At 40.7% G+C, this 21,507-nt stretch overlaps 1 protein-coding gene across 4 annotated transcripts in view; it reads left to right on the forward strand.

The window, feature by feature from the left end:
* The window catches only part of SH3GL3 (SH3 domain containing GRB2 like 3, endophilin A3), a 56,344-nt gene that overhangs the window by 12,119 nt on the left and 22,718 nt on the right, over positions 1-21,507 (forward strand). The window contains exon 7 of one of the 4 annotated variants that reach the window (XM_072934143.1): positions 197-224. The exons of 1 other annotated variant lie outside the window; for it this stretch is intronic. Coding sequence is in view for 2 of the 3 variants with exons in the window: in XM_032750285.3 (XP_032606176.1) it covers positions 3,129-3,173 (45 nt within the window). In the remaining variant the exon portion in view is untranslated. Of the gene's footprint in view, positions 1-196; positions 225-3,016; positions 3,174-21,507 lie in introns of those variants that run through there. 2 more of the 4 variants (XM_032750285.3, XM_002199124.6) reach the window with 2 other exon arrangements.

Raw genomic sequence — 21,507 nt, forward strand, 5'->3', positions numbered from 1 at the left:
GCTACTACTGCAATTTCAGCTGTTACAAGTAAGATGATTTGTTCATTGAAAACAAATCACCTATGAGATTGTTTGTCATATCTTTAGATTGAATTTCTGATGACAGTGTTTTTCCCATAGTATAGCCACACTGAAAGGTAAGTGAATTATAAATTTAACCTTTTATGCAAGATTCTCTCTTGTTTGAATTTCACAGGACCAATTTTCAAGCACGGTTCTCCCATGTGAGTAGCGCATATTTTCTAGTCACTACCTTGATCTGAGCCCAGTTAGGAGTTCTCAGTTTGTGCAAATTTTATTGTCCATTTTAGCACACGTGATTCAGTAACATGTTGGAGCCATTATGAATTCCTCTCATGCACTTTAATGTTTCCAGAGTAGTGGAAGTGTAATTGTTGTTTGAATACCCAGACATCTAGAACTTTTGCCCTGAAGGTCTCCTCTGTGAAGCATTTTTGACTCTGCCCTAGCCTGTCTTCTAACAACTTTATTAGAAGCTTTTTTTCCATCATGTCAGCATTTACCTGAACCACCTTCCAAGATTTTTTGTAGTATTTCTCATTTCTCTTATTTTCTAGACTAAATCACTAACTTTGCATAAATCTTAAGGATTATCACTCAGCAAATTACAATCCTTTTTTTTTCCATGAGGTAAAACTATGTGATTATAAAGCCTTTTAGACATTCCTCAGCCACTGTGTATTGCTGGCTACAAGCTATAACTTTTACTTGCTACTGAACTGAATACCAGTGTCTTTCAGGATGCCTCCACCAAGTCATCAGTACCTGGACTACACAAGTTGGCTCATTAAATAGGTTTTCACCTTGTCTGTATTACTGAGCAATTAGGCTATGATGTGAAATTCCCACAGGGCATCTCCCACTTGCAAATTCTTGCACTCCTTCAGCAGAGACAACATGGCTGCTATCCTTGGGCTACAAAAAGGATTAAAAAAAAAAAAAAAAGAAGTTGTAGACATGCAGCCTTACTAAAGTTCTTTATCTAATCCAATTTTACAGCTAACACCCACAGCAAGTCCATAATCCATTCATTCCCCTCCACAGAGATTTATTTCAAACTCCTTCCTTCTTTGCTCTGGTCCAGCCGTTCCTAAAGCTGATGATTAGCCAAAGCTGCCTTGTCTCCCTAATTCCATAGTACACTAAGAGCTTGCTTTAATTCCTTTTATGGAGCTCCAATATCCTAGTTTAGGCCTTATTTCCTCACCTGAGGTGTCTACAAACATGTCACTAATTGAAGCCATAACTAATTTGGCCCTGACAGTTAATAACATCTTGCTGCCAGTTTCAATCAGGGAGGAGAAACAACTGCTGAAATCAGGTGTCTGTGGTGTAATCATGTTTACTTGTAAGGAGGCCAAAAATGCTCTTTCCCTAGACACAGGTGGCACCAGATAACATGGTGATGGCAGGCTACTTTCAAACATTCCCAGATCCCTGAAGGACTTCACCTAACAGTTTGTCTTCCAGAGCAAATGTTGACTGGTGCTCTCCTCTTTGCTTTCTCTTCTGCCTCTCCTCTACAGAGTCCTTTGTCAAGTAACAGTCAGATCCTTAACTCATTAATGTGTTTGTCTTTACACTTTGTTTCTTAGTAGTATTATAATTTTTTCTAAGAGGTGGGAATAGCAATTCCTTTCTCCCAAATTACAGTGTGACAACCAGTATGAAGGTTCTTGTATTTTTTCTTCTTTGCTATTCTAAAGAAGCAACTCTATCATACTCTGAAAATGTTTTCCTCTCCTAACCCAATCAAAATGCAGTGAGCATGACAGTGAGTAACACAGAGCCCTGCTGCAGCCAGCAAAGCTTATCTTTGAACTGCTCCCCAGGTCCCTGCATAAGTTTCAGCTGAATCATAACTCCCAAGTATCCTTACAGCCAGGATCAAGCAGCATTATCACAGAGCTTATCTTCCCCAGAATGTAAGCATCGCTTGGAATTGCTCTACCATGAAGGCAGAACCACATCTCTAATTTATATCAGCATATTCCTGATACACAGCCATATTTCAGTATATAATCTGTAAATCCCTCACATAACAACCACCCAAACAGCTAAAACACCCTTTCAGCAGAGCTCTTTCTAGTCTATCTGCTCTTCTGAGTGAGAGACTGTGCCTTTGGAGCCCTGAGCAGCATCACTGCTGGTATGGAGTCACACGACAAAGTGGATATTTTCTGGTGCATAGCACCAGCCAGGTGTGTTCTGGACTGCTGCAAGAGCTTTCATGTTTCAAGAGCTATAATTAAATTACCACCTACAATAATGGATCTGAGGTTAATGAGCTCAGAGATGCTACGTTGAACCACAAGAAATGAGACAGACCCATAATGAAATATTTTCAGCCTTATTCGAAATAAGACAGATGAAACTGGGCAGCTGACTGGCCTTTCGGTGCCGGCGCTGTGCTCCCCACCGGCGGGTGCTCTGTGGGTGCCCGGGAGATGCTCCCGGCAGAAGGGTGCTCTGTGGGTGCTCTGTGGGTGCTCGGGCGGTGCCCCCGGCAGGAGGGGTGCTCTGTGGGTGCCCAGGAGATGCTCCCCGCAGGAGGGGTGCTCTGTGGGTGCCCTGTGGGTGCCCAGGAGATGCTCCCGGCAGGAGGGGTGCTCTGTGATTCTCTGTGGGTGCCCGGGCTGTGCCCCGGGCAGGAGGGGTGCTCTGTGATGCTCTGTGGGTGCCCTGTGGGTGCTCCCGGCAGGAGGGGTGCTCTGTGATGCTCTGTGGGTGCCCTGTGGGTGCTCCCGGCAGGAGGGGTGCTCTGGGGTGCTCTGTAGTTGCTCTGTGGGTGCCCTGTGGGTGCCCCCGCCGCCGCCGTGTCCCCGCCGGGCCAGCGCAGCCCCCGCCGCTGTCTCCATGCGACAGCGCAGCGTGGGCGTCTCCCAGCGCTCTCATTTGCATATCCCGGCGAGCGGCCAATGGGCGGGCGGCGCTGCAGCGACATTTGCATGTGGCCGGGCGGCGGCCAATGGGGCGGCGGCGGCCGGGCGCGCGGAGGGCGATGCTGGCGGCGGCGCGCGGGCGGCGCTGCGCGGGGCCGGGCGCGCGGAGCTGCCGGCGCGGGCGGCCCTGGGCCCGGGCGGCCGCGGGGCAGCGGCGGCGGGACCATGTCGGTGGCGGGGCTCAAGAAGCAGTTCCACAAAGCCAGCCAGGTACGGGGCCGCGGCGGGGCCCGGCGGGCTTTGCTGCTGAGGGGCGGTTCGAACGGCGCCCGCTCCCGCACGGGCGGCGGGTCCCTCCTCCGTCTGTGGCAGCATTGCCCTGGCACCTCCGGGGAGCGTTTCCTTCAGCGGTGCCTCCGGGCCCTGCGCTCCTGCTTTTGCCTGTCAGCTGCCTGTGCTCTTCTCACAGCAGAAGGCTGCCCCTTCCGATTCTTTTGCTTGGGGCTTCAGGTCCTTCCTTCGGTTATTAACAGTTGTTGTTTGGTGATGGGTTCGTGTTCGTGTTTTGAGGCCTCAGTTAAAGCTACAGCCTGTATAGTAGCAGCTTTCCCCTAAAGGGTTCATTGTTTTGATCTGCCACGAATTGCTGGTTTATTATCCTACCTGGAATGCCATGTATTTGTCCTGTAGAGGGTATCAGATGTTTCTAGAGTTTTCCCTCCTTTTCTAGATGCTGTACTCTTATCTAGAGTGACTCTTCATCTTCTTCTGACCCCTTTATCTCTTTTCTCTTTTATATGTGCTTTGCTTTAATTAGTTTATCTTGTTTCTTTTAAGAGAGAATCACCTTTCTGCCAAGCAGGAACACTGGTTGAATTTCATGGCAGGATGATGCCAGTGCCAAACCCTGCATTGATGCAGGGGCTTCAGGATGCGGCTGCAGTGGGATTCTTCCACTGAAGGTTTTTGGAAGTCTCAGCTGCTTTGCTTGCTTATTCCATTTCAAAGAGATCTGTATTTCTGCTGGTTGTCATTAATGATAGTGGTAATATCGAACTTAGTGGCTGTAACATGTTCAGTAAAATCTGACAGCTGCTTTTGTCTTGGTGAGAGTGAGGAAAATAAAGGTTCATTGGGTGCTTGGCTGTCATCTTGCTAGGTCTTCCTTCAGCTATGTAGCTTGTCAGCAGCCCAAGTGCAGAATCTGCACTTTATTTGGATACAGAGATGCTAAATATTTGTATCAAATGTTTCAGTAGTGTGCTCTCTTTCATGGAATGTACTGATCCTGAAAAATGTTGTGAATTGGTATCTTTTAGTTAACTTTCACTGTTACTTTGAGAAAATGCTGGACCTGTAGAGTAAACAAATCCAAGGACAATTTATTAAAGATTTTGGCTTGTTTTGCGTCTGATATGCTGGTAAGTGGTGCAGCCTTTGCTGTAGTGAGCTTGGTAACTCAGGAAGCTGAAGATACTTCAGTGAGGAAGTTTGAGAGGTAACCACAGGAAGAACCCTCTTGTCTAGCAACTGGTAACAGTGCAGGTTACTTAATCCTGCTCAGATGTCAGGTAAACAAACAAACAAAAGGATGGGTGGGATCTGATAAAGGTAGTAGTAATTGCAGAAAGGAGCTGTAGAATATATTGAATTTGACTGCATCTATTGGAAAGTTGTGGTATGACTTCCAATATTCAATACAGTAAGGAACTGCAATGCATAACTCATAAAAATATTCTTCTTCTCGGGATGGGTCAAAGGTAAAAGTTTCAACTTATTTTCAAATGAACTTAGGAAGAAATTTTAAATCAATTGATTGAAAAAGTCTGTAGTTATGGAAATGTGTTTGCCAGAAAATTAAAGTTGAGAAATGAGATACTGGAATTTTTTTTTGGTACATAAGGTAATAGAAGACAGTTCTAAAAAGTTCATTCTGTAACAATTCAGATAAGATGTTTGGCAAAATAGTAGTGGGAAAATAACAAAAGAAATAGCATATATATGTAGTGGATCAAAACAGCCATGTCTAAACAATGAAAGTGCTTATCTCTGGCACACAGAGACACAGTCATGCCTAGATGTATAAACTTGTTGAACTAACAAAAATAAGGTGGGACATGAAAAATGGAAATATTGGGGTTCCATCTTTTAGAATAATTATTTTACAAAATGCTAAAACAAGCAAATGCAGAGCATGAGAGGTATTTCTCTACAGAAGATTTGTTAAATTTCCAAGTACTGTGGGATCACTTAAGGAGACAGAGACCTTTGTGTATTGAGTGGATGAAAGATGCCAGTGGTAACTGTTAACAGCAGAGACAGGCATTGCTTGGGGAAAGAATGAAATTAATTCCTTTAGTGTTCCCAAAGGAGAATGGGGGCAGATGACAAAAACTGGCAAATGTCCCAGAGGACATTGAGGAATACTGGAGGAATGAGACTACTGTCAGGACATGTGATTAAGGAATAAGAATAATATCTGAAAGCTGACAGAACCTAAGGATAACAAATCTGAAGGCTGAAGCAAGTGTATTAAGACAGTATGTATTTAATAGTTCATTCAGAAATATGAATAAATATCCAAAAAATGACAAGATCCATATATATTATTTCCGTGCTAAAATACACTTCTGTTAAATGGAAATAAATTACTATTCTAAATGAAATATAGAGTAGTATAGATACATAGTTATAGAAGTAAAATAAATAGTTATTCTAAACTCTGCTTGCTCTTACTGAACCACTGAACTTTTTGCAAAAAACTGCATTTCAGTTTTGTGCTTGTAAAAAGCCCGTGTGTCTTTATGTAAAGCTTTTGTTGACTAGTGGTGATTACCTTTGTGTGTAGGCCTAAATTCTAAGTGCAGGAGCCCAGGAAAATAAATTTTTTTTATGATTTTATATGCAGTTGAGGTTTCTGGGATGTTTGTCTGATCCTTGTCAGCATGGTTTGTCTGAAGTTACACTTAAGTAAATGAGTGTTTGCTTTATGAAAGGTCAGCAGCAAACTTTGTATGGTTACTAATGCCCTTGCCAAAATCAGGCACAACAAGCTATTGCAAACTTGGCTGGTGTAGTAAAAAGTCACCATGGGTCTGTCTGTTAGTAATCCAGTAATTCACTGGAATTACTGGATGGTTTGGATGGTTTTCCCCTAGAATTTCTTACCCAATTGTATTTTTTTTCCACTGAAAATTGCATGTTTGTTGGTTTTCACTGAAGTGTCAGTCAGTGAGATCTAGAAGACAGCTCTTGGGTTACAGTGTCAAAATTTACTGCAGTGAGATCTGTACCCCAGGGGGGGTAAAGTTTTTGCTGTTTTTCTGTACATTCCAATGTATAAAGCTGCAGTGCTACTCCATTATCTGTCCCCTAATAATCGCTTGCCCTGGTGTCATGGAATGGACAGACCCAAAGCTGGGATGGATCTCAAAGTTTCTGCGTCTGTTATGAAGTGATAACGCCCTTCGGTTATTAGAATTTTCTTTACTATGCCTTCTACTTCGGTTGTAAGTTTATGTTGAAGTTCTTTAATTGAAAGTGTACTGCAGTGAGGATCTCTTCCATTCTCTTCATTAAATATCAGTGATGATTCCTTGACTATAACTCATTTAACTCATGAAATCCCAAGCAGAACCTGTGAAGTGTCTTACCACCTCTCAATGGCTGATAAGCAAGGGCAGGCTGTTTCTCAGGGCTGATAAATGTGCAATTCCCATGAAATTCAGCTTTTAAAAAAATTATTATTATATTTTTAAAAATTAAGTTTAGTGGAGTTTTGTTTGCAGTGAGAGTTCGTGTCCTGGCGCTTTCAGGCTCTGCCAGATCAGAGCTGTTTTCCTGTTTTCAGTTTGAAAGCTTTTGATGTAGGTGTGTTTATCTGTCTGCTGCTGCTGCAGGCCTGGTTCTCGTGCTGGCTGTGCATGTGGGATAACCCAGGTGGTGGGAGGACTGCATCTTCTGGTGTGTACTGGGAGTATTTTTAGAGGTTAGAAAAGCAGGAAGCACTGAGAGTGAGTAAGAAAGCATTAATAGGTGTCAGATGCATTTCTAATTTGTGCTCTAAAACCACAGCCAGGCTAGGATCCCTGTGTAAAGATGTGTGATTTTTCAAAGTGCTGGTGAGCTGAGAACCTCACTCCCTTAGGGTGTTTTGAAAGCTCAGCCATGATACTGCCATAGGAAATCTGTTGATTTTGAATTCACACTTTTAAAATATAATTTTTAAATTAATTGTAGCTGAAGGCTGTGTATGGAAGCACTTTCACTTTCTACAGCTTGTTCATGTTGTATTTCTTAGGCTTAGGTTCTCAGAGGTAGTGGAAAGCAATGCTTTTCTGAGGAAATACATCTGCCAATATTCACAATTATTGTCTTATTTGTAATGTGGTCATCAATAGCTACTGTAGCCTCTGCAGACTGGGTTCTTAAACCTTCTGCCATTGTCACTGAAGGAAGAGAGGCTCCAAGAGAGTGTGAACCAGGAGCTGGTTCTGCTGTCTATAGACAGAGCCTAAGGGGAGGCAGATTTCCTAACCAAAACAACCAAAATCTGTTACAACTATTTTGCTCTCTGAAAGTGATTTAACCTAGTGTAATAAGTATATAAATAATATGCTCTGTGTTTTAATCTCTTATGTATCCTGAATGGCATTTGTCTTTTCAAGTGCTGCAATTTTTTAGCAATTTTTAAATGGCCTTTTTCTATTTTTTAAATATTATTTAAACTTTCAGCTATCACCAACAGTTGCAGGGATGCTGCTTCATATATCCCAGGTTTCTGCTTCTTCTCCATTGATTTATGTGGCATTTTGATTCCATCTATTGGAGTGAAGACCAGATCAGAATCAAGACAACCTTGTTCCCCAGACAGAATAAGTTGTGTGATTGGATTTTGTTGTTATTAGGGGAGATGCTGGTGTTTTTTGGTGACTTTTTTGTTCTCTTGACTCTTTTTCTTTTCTGTTATGTTGTAGATACTAGCCTAGACATAATATTTAAGCCTTTTTAAAATTCCATGTTGACATTGAGTTTATACACAAAAAGCTTCAATTACACAAGTGCTTGATAGCAAAGGAAGTACTTTGGCAAACTTTATACAAAGACAACTTGAACTTGACAGTGGGACATGATAGGAAACTTCATTGCCTACATCCAGCTATATTTATTTCCTAGGACTATAAGCTGTTATTGTACACTCTGTTAGAGAGACTGTTCTTTCACATCCACTGTGAATTGGGCATGATATATCCATGACAGTAGTGCAGAGAAAGCTTCTGTCCTCTTCCTAGTTTTTATTAGATAGTTGGATTTACTTTTCTTCAAATCTTACAGAATTGTGGAAGAAGGAGAGTGGTGAAAAGGACAATATAATTTAGTTTCTTGTCTGATACATTTTAAAATAAATAACTGTGCTTCTGCAGTTGTATCTATCAGCTGCTAAGGTAGCCTGGCAGTAAGGCAGAAGCGTAGCACAAGGAAGCCATGAGTGCTTCAGTTGGCACAGTACAAGCTAGCAGAAGGTAGAGGCCATGTGCTCTGCAGCCTTTAACACTGCAGCTCCCAAAGCCTGCAAGAGTGGGATCATAATGCAGCAACTCAGAAACCCAGCAGAGATGCAGCTGCTATTTGGAAAGAGGTTATGTCTATTTTGCCCATAAAATATTTATATATAAAAGTCAAAATGGCATTGCAAAAGAATAGAGAGTGGCATAATAGGGAGGGGAGCTGAACTTACTCCTTGAATTCATCTCCTTTTATAGCTTGGCTTTGCTGTAGCGTTTTGCATAGGCATCCTTAAAGTTGGAGTGAGAGCTGGCACTCCATCGCAAGCTCCTGCTGCTGCCTGAGTCACTGCGGCACATGCTGGGAAATGCATTGCAGTGCAGGCTCCTGAGAATCCTGCAATGCTGAGAAGCCAGCAGCCAAGTGAAGCCCAGCAGCACTGCGTTGAGATTTTCTTTAGCAGTGCTTGGAGTTACTTGAAGTTGCAGTGCATCTGCACTTTCTGTAAATACACATGTAAATTAAATATAGAATGCATCCCATTCTTCATAGCTTCTGTAAAAAAACATACAAAACCTAGACATGGTCTTGTAATGATATTGTTAAGATCAAAGTGCTTCTGTTCACGTTGATCCCACTTTCGCCCCAGTTTATTGCCATAGTCTGATTCTATGTTGTGCTGAGTTCTCAGTGTTGGTCGCTTTTCTGTTCATGGAGAGGAAGGCACTGCTGGAGTTTTATGACTAGTTGAGAGTTGAACCTGTAGGTTTTGACAATGCTTTTTAGGAGCCCACTTAGAAAAGTTATTCAAATGTCAGGTTACACCTTCAATTTGATTTTCTAAAGCCCTAGTGTCCTTTCACTGTGTACATGTTTCTGTTATCAAAGTTACTAAGAGTTTTATGCATTGATGGGACAATATACCAGTTAATTTCCTGCAGCATCTAAGACAGCAGCAGCTGTGCACGTGAAACACAAAAATGACTTGGCCTTACATACTTGCTATTCAAAGGACAATGCCAAGCCTATGAGGAGAATCAATTCTGTTTCCTTACCACCCTAATTAAGGTGCATTTTTGATACTGTACTTGTTTAATGAACTGTAATGACTACAGTGAAATTAGTCTGGTTAACAACTGAACATGACTTAAGAATCCAGGACTCAAAGGAAATCAAGGGGGTCTCAAATTCTGTTTTCTATTATTGCCAGTGTTTCTGTTCTTATGCAGCCAGGTTACAGATCTACTGTTACTTTCCTTTAAGATTAACTGTTTATCTTTTTATGGATTTAGCGTCTGAATAATCCCTACTTGCTTTTTTTCTCTGTACGTTGTACTAACTACCAAGGATCCAAAGGGCCATATCTACTGCTTTGTTTTGTATGGAGAATACGATAATCATGGCATTTTCATTGTGAGTTTGATGATTAGGAGTTTCCCTTCAGTGATCTCTTTAGCTGTGGTTAAAGGTTTCTGTTTCATGGGACTTGGTTTGTTTTGCTACTGATGGATGAATTGACTTTTTTGTGGGAATTTCTTGCTGCAAAGCCATGTGCCCCTCCAGAGGAGGACAGAGCCTTTTGACCTCCTTTGCACTAGTGCTTTAGAGCTCGTTGGGGAATTCTGGAGGGGTCTGTACTTTGTTTGTAAATTTTACTTGGAAATTATTTCAGTTTTCTCTGTCATTTGTTTAATTTGATAACAGTGGAAGTCAGTTCTGTGTGAGTGCTGAGGGAGGTTCTTTTCTGTCCAATGGATGGAGTCAGTGGTGCAATTCTGCAGTGCTGCTCTGACTAGTAGAAAGAACTGTGCCTTGGGGAGATTCAGGACAGTGTGTGTCTTCCTTAGAAAAGGAGCTGAGGAGCCCTATTATCCCCAATTGCATTTCAGTTTGTGGTGTTTTGTGTACCAATGTCTTACTGCCTAAAACCACTGGCAGGTTTTGAAATAGAGTTACGAAAATAAGGCAAAAATGTACAGTGACTTCCTTTCCAAACTGATGGAATAATGATTGTGGGGTTTTTCCTTCACTTTTCACTCTGATACATGGAGGTTTTCTATGAAGTGAATAAAAGGAGCATGGCTTATTGCAAACTTTCTGATACAAGAAAGTGCTTGAGACTTGTTTGTTCCCTTTACGTTTCCCAACTCATGATGAGCACAGGTTGCATTAGCAAAGAGTAAGATGATCTTAAGTTCTTTCTTTTTTCCTATGGGTAGTGTTTCTAAGGACCTCCATGGATACTAGCTAAGTCAGCAGTGCTGTTAGGAACACATTGATGGATTTTTCAAAATATTTGAAGAATGAGAATTTTAAGACCATTAAAAATGCAGTTGTGTTTGTAGTAGACCCAGGAACTGGAAGCACGTTGCTTCACAGTGCTCTGATGCTGGATATAAACTTAGACTTGGGAAACCTGTGAGCTAAAATGCCTTTAAAAAAAAAATCAAACAAACAAGAAACCTCTCAAGCAGCACAGACAATATGCTTGCTGATTCAAAAGGAAAGTGTGCAATCCTTGTACAGCAGAACCAGGTAGATTGCCTTGAGTATCAAGTAGTGGGAGCTGACTTTGGCAGAAGAATGTGGGTGTTTCACACTGTACCAAAAATGCAGGAAGCTACAGGACTGGCAGCTCAGATAAGTAGAAATGATGCCATTTAAATCAAAATAATGTGCAGTAAAAAATAAGGGTATGAGAAGGGGTTCTCAGTCCATTTTATAGTGATTTAAAATTCACACAGCTTGTCTTAAGTGCTAAAAAATGTAAGCAGCAGTTTAATAACATTGAAGGACAAATTTCTAACTTGATTATGTGGAATGGGATTCTGTAAGAATTACTGTCTGGAAAGTAGTTTCTGAAAGAGCAATAAACAGATTATTTGTCACTTTTCATGTGTAAAAAGTAGACTTGCTGATAAACATCCAGACGTGGTGATGAGAAAGAGCATGCTAATGTGAGGAGAAATTAATTCGAAAGCAAATCAACTTAAAATTTTTGACTGTTGGTGTATCTGGCTGTGTACAGCTTCTGTTGACAGTCTTGTTCTGCTTCCTCTGCACAGCTTGCCTGGGGCTCTGTAGGGAATGATCTTGACCACATTTTTGCTGGTAATGGATTCACTAAAACTGTCACTGTAAACTATGGCACTGCCATGGAAGTTTTTATTTTAGATAAATATGTAGTTGTATAGTAACTTTTAAAATGAATACTCCTAAGTATTTGCAACATATCTTTTAGTGCTAGCAACTCTTGAACTTTGACAAATTTTTAAATATTTGGCTCAAATACATAAGCTTTGAGCTTAAAGCTGTAAGTTGCTGTTAAAAATGCCCACATTTTGTCTGTGTTATTTCTCCCACAGTTATTTTGCACTGGTGCTTAAAACTTTTTGCCAAGGAATTACTAGGACTCAAATAAACTGTTTTGGTGTTGAATGTAAACGAATAGGTGTGACTTCAGCAAAGGTGATGTGAATATATTCTGGCTTTACAGAAAATGAATTAGGTTGTCCATGACATTTTCCTGCTCTTTGACAGGGCTCTCTGACATCAGTTGGTGTAAGTGATCTTTCTAATTGTGCATGTGAGCATTGAAGATGTGTAAGTGCTTGGTGTCCTAATAAGGTGGCCCAATGTAGCCTTAAAAAAAAAAAAAAAAAAGAACTTTTAGATCAGCTGATTTGTATTTAAATGAATTTTCAGTAAAGCTGTCGAATAAGCAGAAATCTCTGGTGGTGAAAATGCAGGAGGGCAATTGGGTAGTCATGAATTATGCAGTGCAGTTACATGTTTTAAGAAGAAAAAATATTTACATGTTTTAAAGATTTTAATTTCTTGTTCTGCATATGCAGGCTATGATCTTTGTGTTGCTTGATATCTCCTATTTGACAAACTAGGATTTTTTTTTTCTTTCAAATTATGTAAAAGAAATACCAACATCAGCATGTTACTCTCAGAGAAAAATGGTGCAATTGGCTGTTCCGTAGCAACTGTAACCTGGTCAGACTTCGTGCAGGACCCAGATACAGGGTGCCACACTGGGTTATGGTAACAGTAAGGTGTAAAATCCTCGTACAGCTTTACATCCGTGGGTAGGTCTGTGACTTCTGATGTGCTGAAAGCTGACTAGACCCTCCTGAGTTCAGGCCTGTGCTACAATCAGTGATATATTTAGTGTTAACTTTTGCACAAGCCAGTGGGAGCCATCTTCCTGAGTAAGCTAGGTAGTTTAACCTGAGAAAAGAGTGAAGGATCCAGTTTTTGGGTTTAATTCCAGGGCATTGTGCTGGAACTGGTCACATAATGTTCTGGGAACATGAAGTGTAGTCAATTCCTCTTAGGAGCTATGAATCAGAGTAGTGCTCTCTTCCAGAACTGTGACTGACAATATGCCAACATTCCCTAGAACAAGGCAGGGCATAGATTTTCACTACACTGGTGGCAATTGCAGCTGTCATGAAGTGAGCAGAAATGATGAGGTATTGAATGGTAAGGTAAAGTGTACTGATTTAGAGCAGAGAGGTCATTAAAGAAGTCAGACCCCCTCACTGTACACGCACCTTTGCACTGCATGTGCAGGAACAATGTTTGTGCAGTCACCTTTAACAGCTGGATGCTGTCAGATGCAGCATAAAATTCCATGGCAACCTGCATCACCCTAAATCTAGGCTGTGGTTGCCTTGCTCTGCCTTCATGGTAAGGTCCTGTCCACCTCCTTGAGTCACCTCTGGGTGCTTGTGTGATCACACACACTAAGCTGTTAGAGGCAGCTTATCCATCTCAAAATGAACCCATCTCCAGTGTCTGAGCAGCTTTCAGGTGGATTAATCCACTGAAGAGCTCACAGGACACAAGAGTTGCTGCTACCAGTGTAAGGGAAATGGAGGGACTGTCTCGACAGGGATGGAAAGGATTTAGAGAAGGCTAAACAGCTGTGGAAAAGTACCTTAATGATTATTAGAGTGTTTTGTTCAGAGAGTAGAATAAATTCTGCTTTGCGAGAGATTTGTATCTCACTGAAGTTCTGAATGATGAGCCCACAAGGAATCTGTACTACCAGCTCACCCTGGGTTAATGGTGAATGTTGTGATTATGATAATATATAATGTGTGGGCAAAAAGATCTATCCCTAATCCAGCAAGCCGGGAATCCAAACAGGACAGTTGAGTGGTTTAAGTGAAATGCTGATCGGCCTGGATGTAGGTAAGAGCAGTTCCTGATGAAAGCAGCACCTCAGGCTGTGTGAGGGCTTACACAGTGAGATCTGAGAGGCTTCAGCCAGACTCCAGTGAAAGACTGAGAATGCTGTTGAAGGAGAGAGGGAACACATTTCCTAAGTGGAGGAAGGAGTGCCTTTATTTCAATTGAGAGGAGAGTCTGGGGAAGGAAGTTCTGCTCAGAGTAAGTACTACTGGGACAAATGGTGTACAACAGAGACACAAGTTAGGGTGATGTTGTTACAGGTAGCAAGAGGCAAGATAATCAGTAAAAAATGTGGTGTAACTTCTGTTCTCTCAATACTCTGGGCAAAACAGAATGTTTTAAGGGACTTCTTTCACTGTTACTTATTAGCATTTGTAAAAGCAATTTTAAAATATAGTCATGAGAGACATCCAACATAGAAATATCCTAAATCACAGAGATGTGACGAGTAATAAGATAACATAAAAGATTCTCATATTACTTGGAAAGGAAGTGTTTAAAGGGGTTATTTAAATCTCTGATTTTAAGGATTTTGTTTTATAGTACAATCACCCTTTCTCATCTTTGCAATGGATGTATATGAGTAGGTCAAAAGGAAGCCACACCTTCCTTACAAGCACAGGGAACAACTTCAGAAAGGGGGATTGTTTCAAGGCCAAATCAGAATGGTGTTGCTGCCAAGTGAAATTTTGCACTTGGAACCTGTGGAGGGAGGAAGAAGTGTTAATGTGGTAAACAGCCAGTGTAATGCACGCAGTGTGTAACTTGTCATTCACAGCTCCAACTCCTCACCATGCAGAGGAAACGGAATTAAATACTGCCCAGTTGTACCTGATGCTGGAAGATGCTGGAAGAGAGGCAGAAAATGGTTCTGACAGGCGCTGAGGTGCTGCTTGTCCTGGTCACCCTGAGGAGGATGGGCTGTCTCTGTGGGATGCACCCACTAACTCTATTTGTCTGCAGTGCTCATGCACATTCTGTCTCAGTATGTTGGCTGGACAAGCAACTGCCAACATAATGAGATGGAAGACCCCCAGAATCTACTTTTCAAAGAAATTCAGAATGTTTTTTTAAGCATGAGTTTGGAACTGAGTGAGAAATCAGTGAAATTAAAAAGTGAGGAAGGATAATCACTACGGGTATCTTTTTATGGCCCTTTGATGGCTTTACATTTCTCTTTTTAGAGTATGCTCATTTTCACAAACAAGATTTCAAACAGAACAGATTAGGGAACAGTATTTTAGATTTGTGTAGTGAAATATGGAAGTAAAAGTGTGGAGCATGGAGATTCATGGTTTCAGGTTCCTTGTTGTTCTTGGCTATTTAAAGTCTTACATGAATAATTTAAATTACTGTCAGAGACTTTAATGTAATCAGGTTTTCTCATTAAAAACACCCGTATCTTCTGAAAAGTGGGCAGTCTTGAGTCTGACACTGTTACTTTTAAGTAGGCTTGCAGAGAAAATAATGTGTCTGTGTCCAAAAATTTAGATTGGTTAGTTTATTACATTTGAATTCTTACAAAGATGTTTTCCCTTAGAGATGTGTACAATAATGATGACTTTCGATTTCTAGATGTATAAATGCATGTGTAAGCATCACTATTGAGTTCTTTAGGGAACAGTGGAGGTTTGTCAGGAAGAGTTCAAGGTTTTGCAGTACAAAGTAGTTTTTGTTGTACAATGCATGTGCTAAAGAATAGCTGTAGCAGACAAGTTGGACTAAAATGCTCAGTAATAGTGTGACGTGTCACTGCCTGGTGCGAAATGAGTCACTCTCTATAGAAATGCAAAATCACATTATAGAGTCTAGAGTCTTGCACTTTATTCATATATGGACAAGACTGTCCTTTGTCCATGATACTGGTTTTCTTCAATATCTGTGTGCATCTAATTTAAGCCCGTAGACAGCATTGCATCGGTGTATGTACCATCTCATGCTAATGACCTGTTTGATTGGTACCATTTGCTCCATTTTCTCAGGGCTCAGTATCGTACTCTTTTTTCGATACTTTTTTAGATTCAATTTAAGACTAAGTACAGTTGTCAAACTGGAGTGGCAATTTTGTCATATGTAGAAATATTGGCCTCAGAGCTGTATTCATTTGGGCTTGCTTTGGAACAGCTGTTTATATTCTGATTGCACAGTTGCAATAAGTAGGAAAGATCATTTAGTGCTGCTTGGAAGAACCACATTTGAGGTCATCACAGGGCAGTGGGAAATCTTTCTGTGCAGAGAATTGGAACAAGTCTGGAGAAAGCATGAGAGAGGTACTGGAGCTCCATGGTTTATGCAATGGCATAGAGATGAAGGTTTTTTTTAGGAATGTGATTTTTGTTGCTGAAATGTGTCTTGATTTTGCCACAAATTGCATTTATAGGCAAGGAGGAACAGGTGTCATGTAGGTAACTTGAAAAACAGAGTTTGCCATGAGGTGGACGCAGTTTCTGGAAGGTATTTCTCAGTGTTTTTGCTGCCTCCAAAGTTCAGTAGCTACTAAAAGCATCAAGTGTAAAAGCACTGTGGTTTGGAAGTGCCTTTGTGAAGCCTGTGTTTCTTACTTTTTCATCCCACTGCTGTGGTCAAACAGTTAAAGTGAAAATTGCAGCGTTGGTGGGTGCACTCAGAAAGCCAGAGTAGTTACCTGGGAAGGATGCCAAGTCTGATAGGGATTTCAAGTCTAAAGCATGTAAGACTTTAGACAATCATTATGTGTCTCAGAATTACAGTCCTAGAAGCAGGGGCTCTGCCCCAGTTCAACTGGTTTAAGAGCCTGTAGAACCCAGAGGTAAAAGTCAAATTTTAGGATAATGATATTGCTGCAGCAGATTGTCTGGGTAAGTTAATAACAAGTTCCATTAATCACTGGGTGGTCCAGCTCATTTGAAAAAAGACCATGGGTGAGCAGAGGGGGAAGAATTGTGTTTGAATTGTTCTTTATTGGAGCAAGCACTGGGCCACTGCCATTGAGGTGTTGTTCTAGGTCTTTGTGGCTGGGATGGAGTGTCTGCTTTGTGACAGCTGCTCTTCTTTCCCTTGAATGCACAACACATTTCCTTTCACACTTTTCAGTGGCTAATGTTTAAACTTTGTGCTAGTGGTTAAAAAGAATAAGGAATGTGTGTAATTAGGAAGTGGAGAAAGCTGCTCTGTATTATGGGAAAGAAATAAAAACCACTTTTTACAACTACAGTTGAGGGTCTTGCCATAATTATCTGCATGTGATTACTGATTGCTTAATATTTTTCTGTCAAAAAACTTTGTTAAGAAAATTATCTCAAAACAAATACTCTATGCATTATAAGAGAAAGGACTTAGCCTTTCAGGTTTATTAAGTAGTGGACTACATTCCTTTAAACATTTTCTGCTACAGTCTTACATTAAACATTCGGAATGCTTCTTACTCATGTATTTAACATTACCTGGTAGAGCTGTAGGCCTCATGTGAAACTTAAAAAGTTTTTTGTTGCTGACAGGTCTGAAGGCAGGAGGAGACTCAAGTCCCATTGAGTCTCATTAACAATGAAGGGTTAAACACATGCTGATGATATTTTGTCTAAGTGACAGGTTTCCAATCAAAAGCCTTTACTCTTGCAGGTGATTTAGAACCAAGGTGTATTGCATTTTTGAGCCTGGCACTCAGTACTTTATAAGCCATTTGGACAGTGTTCACAGTCAGTGTGAGTGCTGATGCTTATCTGTTGTGTTCTTAAGTTCAGGTGTCAGGGCATTTGAGGGAAAGTGCTTATGCAACTTACAGGCAGAAGGTCAAATTTAATGAAATGTGGAGTCATAAAGGGTACATATCTAATGTGATAGGAAGCAAAGGTGATAAAATGTGGGTTTTCAAGGAAAGGTTTATTGCAACCCTCCTTGAAAGCAAAGGTAGTTTTTATCTCTTTCTGGCTGTTTTCTTCCTGCTCCTTTTGTTATTTTCTGTTTCTCAAAATAACAGCAAGTACATGATCTTCTCTGGGCTGTTCTCTACAGTATTTCTGTCCTAGGACTCTTTATTCTTTTAACCTTGAGTTGAAATTATAAGTTTCTGGGATGAACCAGTCTTGTACTTTGATAAGAGAACATGAGAGTGTACCAATAAATGACTCCTGAACAGAACACTGAAGAGAACATAAGTATATGCATCTCTTGATTGGAACAGAAAAGAGACTAGCAGGAAAATGGGAAGGAGGAGCTGGCTTGTAAAAGAGAATATTTAGGATGGAAAGTTGAATGAATTTTTATCATCCGTAGATGTACAAAGTAACTGTTCATTCTAAAATGTTTCATTTCCTGCCTAAGTATCATTTCTCTGGACAATTTATCAAGCCACTGCTCCTAGCTGTGGGAACATGTTTTTTGACACTTATGTAACAAAAATGGAGCAACAGCTGAACAATTCTTGGTACCTCTGGGTTGGGCTGAGCATTGGAACGAACATCATGATTAGACCTTCTGGAAAAAGTGTGTGTGTGTATGAGGTTTGCTCAGGCTTGAGCAGGCCGTACATCCAGCAGAGGTGGAGAGAAGTGTTGGAACAAAATGAAAACTGAAAGAAAAGTAAGGCAAAAAGAGGTAAATGATAATGAGGGGCGAGGCAACATAGAAAAACAAACTAAATGGAAGCAGTGCTTGTGGAAAGAGACTAAAAGAAAAAAAAGAAAGGTGCTACGGTACCATGATGAGTAGATGAGAAGAAAACAACATTTCTCAGGATGCACAACCTCTCTCTGTGAGAGAGAAACTTAAAAAGCTTAGTAGAAATACTTGAGAGATGGGTGAGAGTGACAGCTCTGCACTCCTGTGCTGCCAGGAGCACTGCCAGGAGAGCTTGGTGCAGGAGGCGAGTGCCTGAACAGAGCTGACTGCCCTGGCACAGAGCTGGGGCTGATACAATCAGTGTCAGTGGCAAAGTGATTTCCTTGCTCTACCCTTCCCTCCTTCTTGTTTCAGTTTTTGAGCACAGAGCCAAACTCTTACTCAATCTCAGAGATGATGATACCCTAACAAAGAGCAGGCTTTGTCCTCATATTTGAACCGGTGGCATTGATTTAACCTTGATGGGACAGAGGAGCAGCACTTTGCTGTCTCTCCCAGGGAGGCAAGCAGTGTTTGTACTTCAGCCTTGCACAGGAACTTCAGCAGTCTAAATTGTCACTGGGACCCTGGGAACTCAGCTGGTAGTGACTGCTTAGGGAATACTCTGAATTGCTACATCCCTTCTTGCCAGGGGCATGTTCCATTCCTGCAGCTCTTCTCCAGTGTCTGAGCTGTGATGGTTGGTACAGCTTCAGGCCACCTCTCACCAGAGGCTCTGAAACTGGGATCCTCAGGCTAAAAGAAGAAATTGTAGAAAACCTCTTTATAGGAATTTAAAGTGCTAATGTTTTGAGTAGGATTCGGAATTTAATTATTATGGAGCATTAAATATGCTACCCTTTCAAAAGCATAATATCTGCCATGGTTTTCTTTAAAACTCCATTTTTGCAAACTCTGGCACTGGTCATTCTGGTGGGAGAAGTGCCAGCTTGAGCTAATTTTGCAATTGCAGAAAACTGGGATTTGAGAATAAGAAAATGGGGCATATAGTGGATTCCAGGAAGAAAGCAGTACATTCATTGCAGAAAAAAGGAATACTGCAAAAATGGAACTTCTGTGTATAATTTAGTATTATTACATGTGTGTTTTGGGTAGGTAGGATTGCCATTGCTCTGCAAATAATCATGCAGTGTTTCTTTGCAAAAGTTATCTTTTCATTTACACTCACAGAGTGCTGCCAAGCCAGGAGCCATCAGTCTGAACTTTGCTGTACAAGTCTGCCTTCTTTCTAGAGTCTTGTGTACTTTTTAAGCATCTAGATTATTTTTGTGAAGAAAATATTTGCTGGTGGTCAGAATTCTTAATCCTGTTTGAAATGTGTTAGGCCACAGTGCTGTGGATCTTGCCATATACGCTGTAGTTTGCAAGGAAGTGATGGGTCCAAACATGTACAGGTAACTCCACAGCCAAGCAACAGTTTAAATATTGGCAATTGCTGTCGTGCTCTTTTTATGATAACTGCAGACCATACACAGAGGCTGCCCCGAACTGCATGTGCCCTGTGGCATACTGATGGCTCTATGATTTCGATGTACAGGTTGATTAAGAAAATACGCACAACCCATCTGGTAATTATTTTTGAATATAAATAACAGAAGCCTTTGCTCTGCTGTGCCAGATGAAACTCAAGGACAAAATATTTCCTCAAAAGAAGACACTGAGTAATAGTAATGCAGTAGTAGTTTAGCTGCTCTCAGCTGTTTGTGACTAGAATCGGAAATTAAACAGAGCTCATATCTTGGCAGTGTTGAGTCCTGTGTGCTTCTCTGATGAGTCTCTTGAGTTAGACTCTTAAGAAGTATTTACATGCCTAGAGATTTAGATAAGCACTTGGTGGGGTGTTCAGAAGCATCCAGGTCTCTAATACCTCTCTGCCTACTTAAGGGAATGTGGGAGTGTGTATATGCACATGTGCGTGTGTGTAAAAGCTGTTGATTAATTCTATTATTTTGAAGAAAAATCATATAAAATTCAACAGGAAATAGCATTCCAGCCACTGAGTTATTTCACAAGTACAACTGTGCTTTTCCTGTAATTTTTTTGTTTTATTCTTATTTTTCATTATTAGCCTGTATTTGTTGAAGCATAAAAAAAAAGTTGTTAATCCTTGGGTCTTCTGACCTGAATGGAAAAGAATGTCCTTTGACACATCATGTTGTGGAATTTAATGTTATCACTCAAAATTTGAAAACTTGAAACGATCTAGTCATATCTATTTTAACATGGAAAATAGATATAAATGCTTTTCTACAGACTGTACAGTAAAATCTCTTGTGTAGATTGTACGTTTATCTCCTAACTTTTGCAATAAAATCTGGAATTGCATTCCCATAATAAATAAATTGTATTCCCATAATAAATAAATTGTGCAACTCACATTTTGCGTCCCATAAACATAACTTCCCCTTGTTTTGCCTGCTCAGAAATACAGATAGAATATTTTATTTAAGACTGCATTCCTCATGGCAGATAGTGAAGATCTGGGACTCTGGCATTCTCATTCCAAAGCTAACAGTTGTTTACTCTGTAGCCAAGGACAAGTCAGTTTAACCCAAATTCAAGCATTTAGTCTTTTGGTTCCTCCCCTACATTAATTTTATATTAGGAGCTTGGATGCGTGGTTTCAGCCTGTATGAATTTGTTCCCCATGTTTTCTGTAGCATCCAAAGGGCTAAAGAGTAGCTCTTGCTGCAAACAGAAAGTCTGGAATCCAGACATGTGGAAAAGCAGCAGAGGTAGCACAGGCTTGCTTTTAATGAGACACTCGAGACCTTTGGAGTGTCACAGAAAGGGTAAAGCTGTCCATTACATAGTGAGGATAAAATATTCTGAAATATGCTAAGACCTTTCAAAGGACATGCTTGCTTAGAGCAAGAGACAGCACCCTTCTCAATGTGCAGACTTCTTTGTAAGTCTAGATTACACAGTCTATATTTACACATACTTTGGCTGGATTTGGTTAATAAGTTTAATTTCAAAGGCTGCATGATTGTGTGCAGACTAGATCAGCTGGGTACAGGATTTTGAGTGTTGACTAAGGAACATCAAGTGCCCAGCATTCCTGACCCTACTTAAAATTCTCTTTCTGGCACAGACTTACTTGTAGAACAACTTCAAACAGTATCAGAGCTAGAATTCAAAGTCTGATGTTTCTGTTAGTAAATTATTTTTTAAAAACCACCCAAGCCAAGCCATATCTATTTTTGTGCTTAATTCTTGCAAAAAATTGCATACAAGAAATGTGCTAGGAGGAGCACGGGAATCGTATGTGGTAAGTTCTGAAATCACTTTCAAAGAA

The sequence above is a fragment of the Taeniopygia guttata genome, chromosome 10, assembly GCF_048771995.1.
Source record: "Taeniopygia guttata chromosome 10, bTaeGut7.mat, whole genome shotgun sequence".
Lineage (NCBI taxonomy): Eukaryota > Metazoa > Chordata > Aves > Passeriformes > Estrildidae > Taeniopygia > Taeniopygia guttata.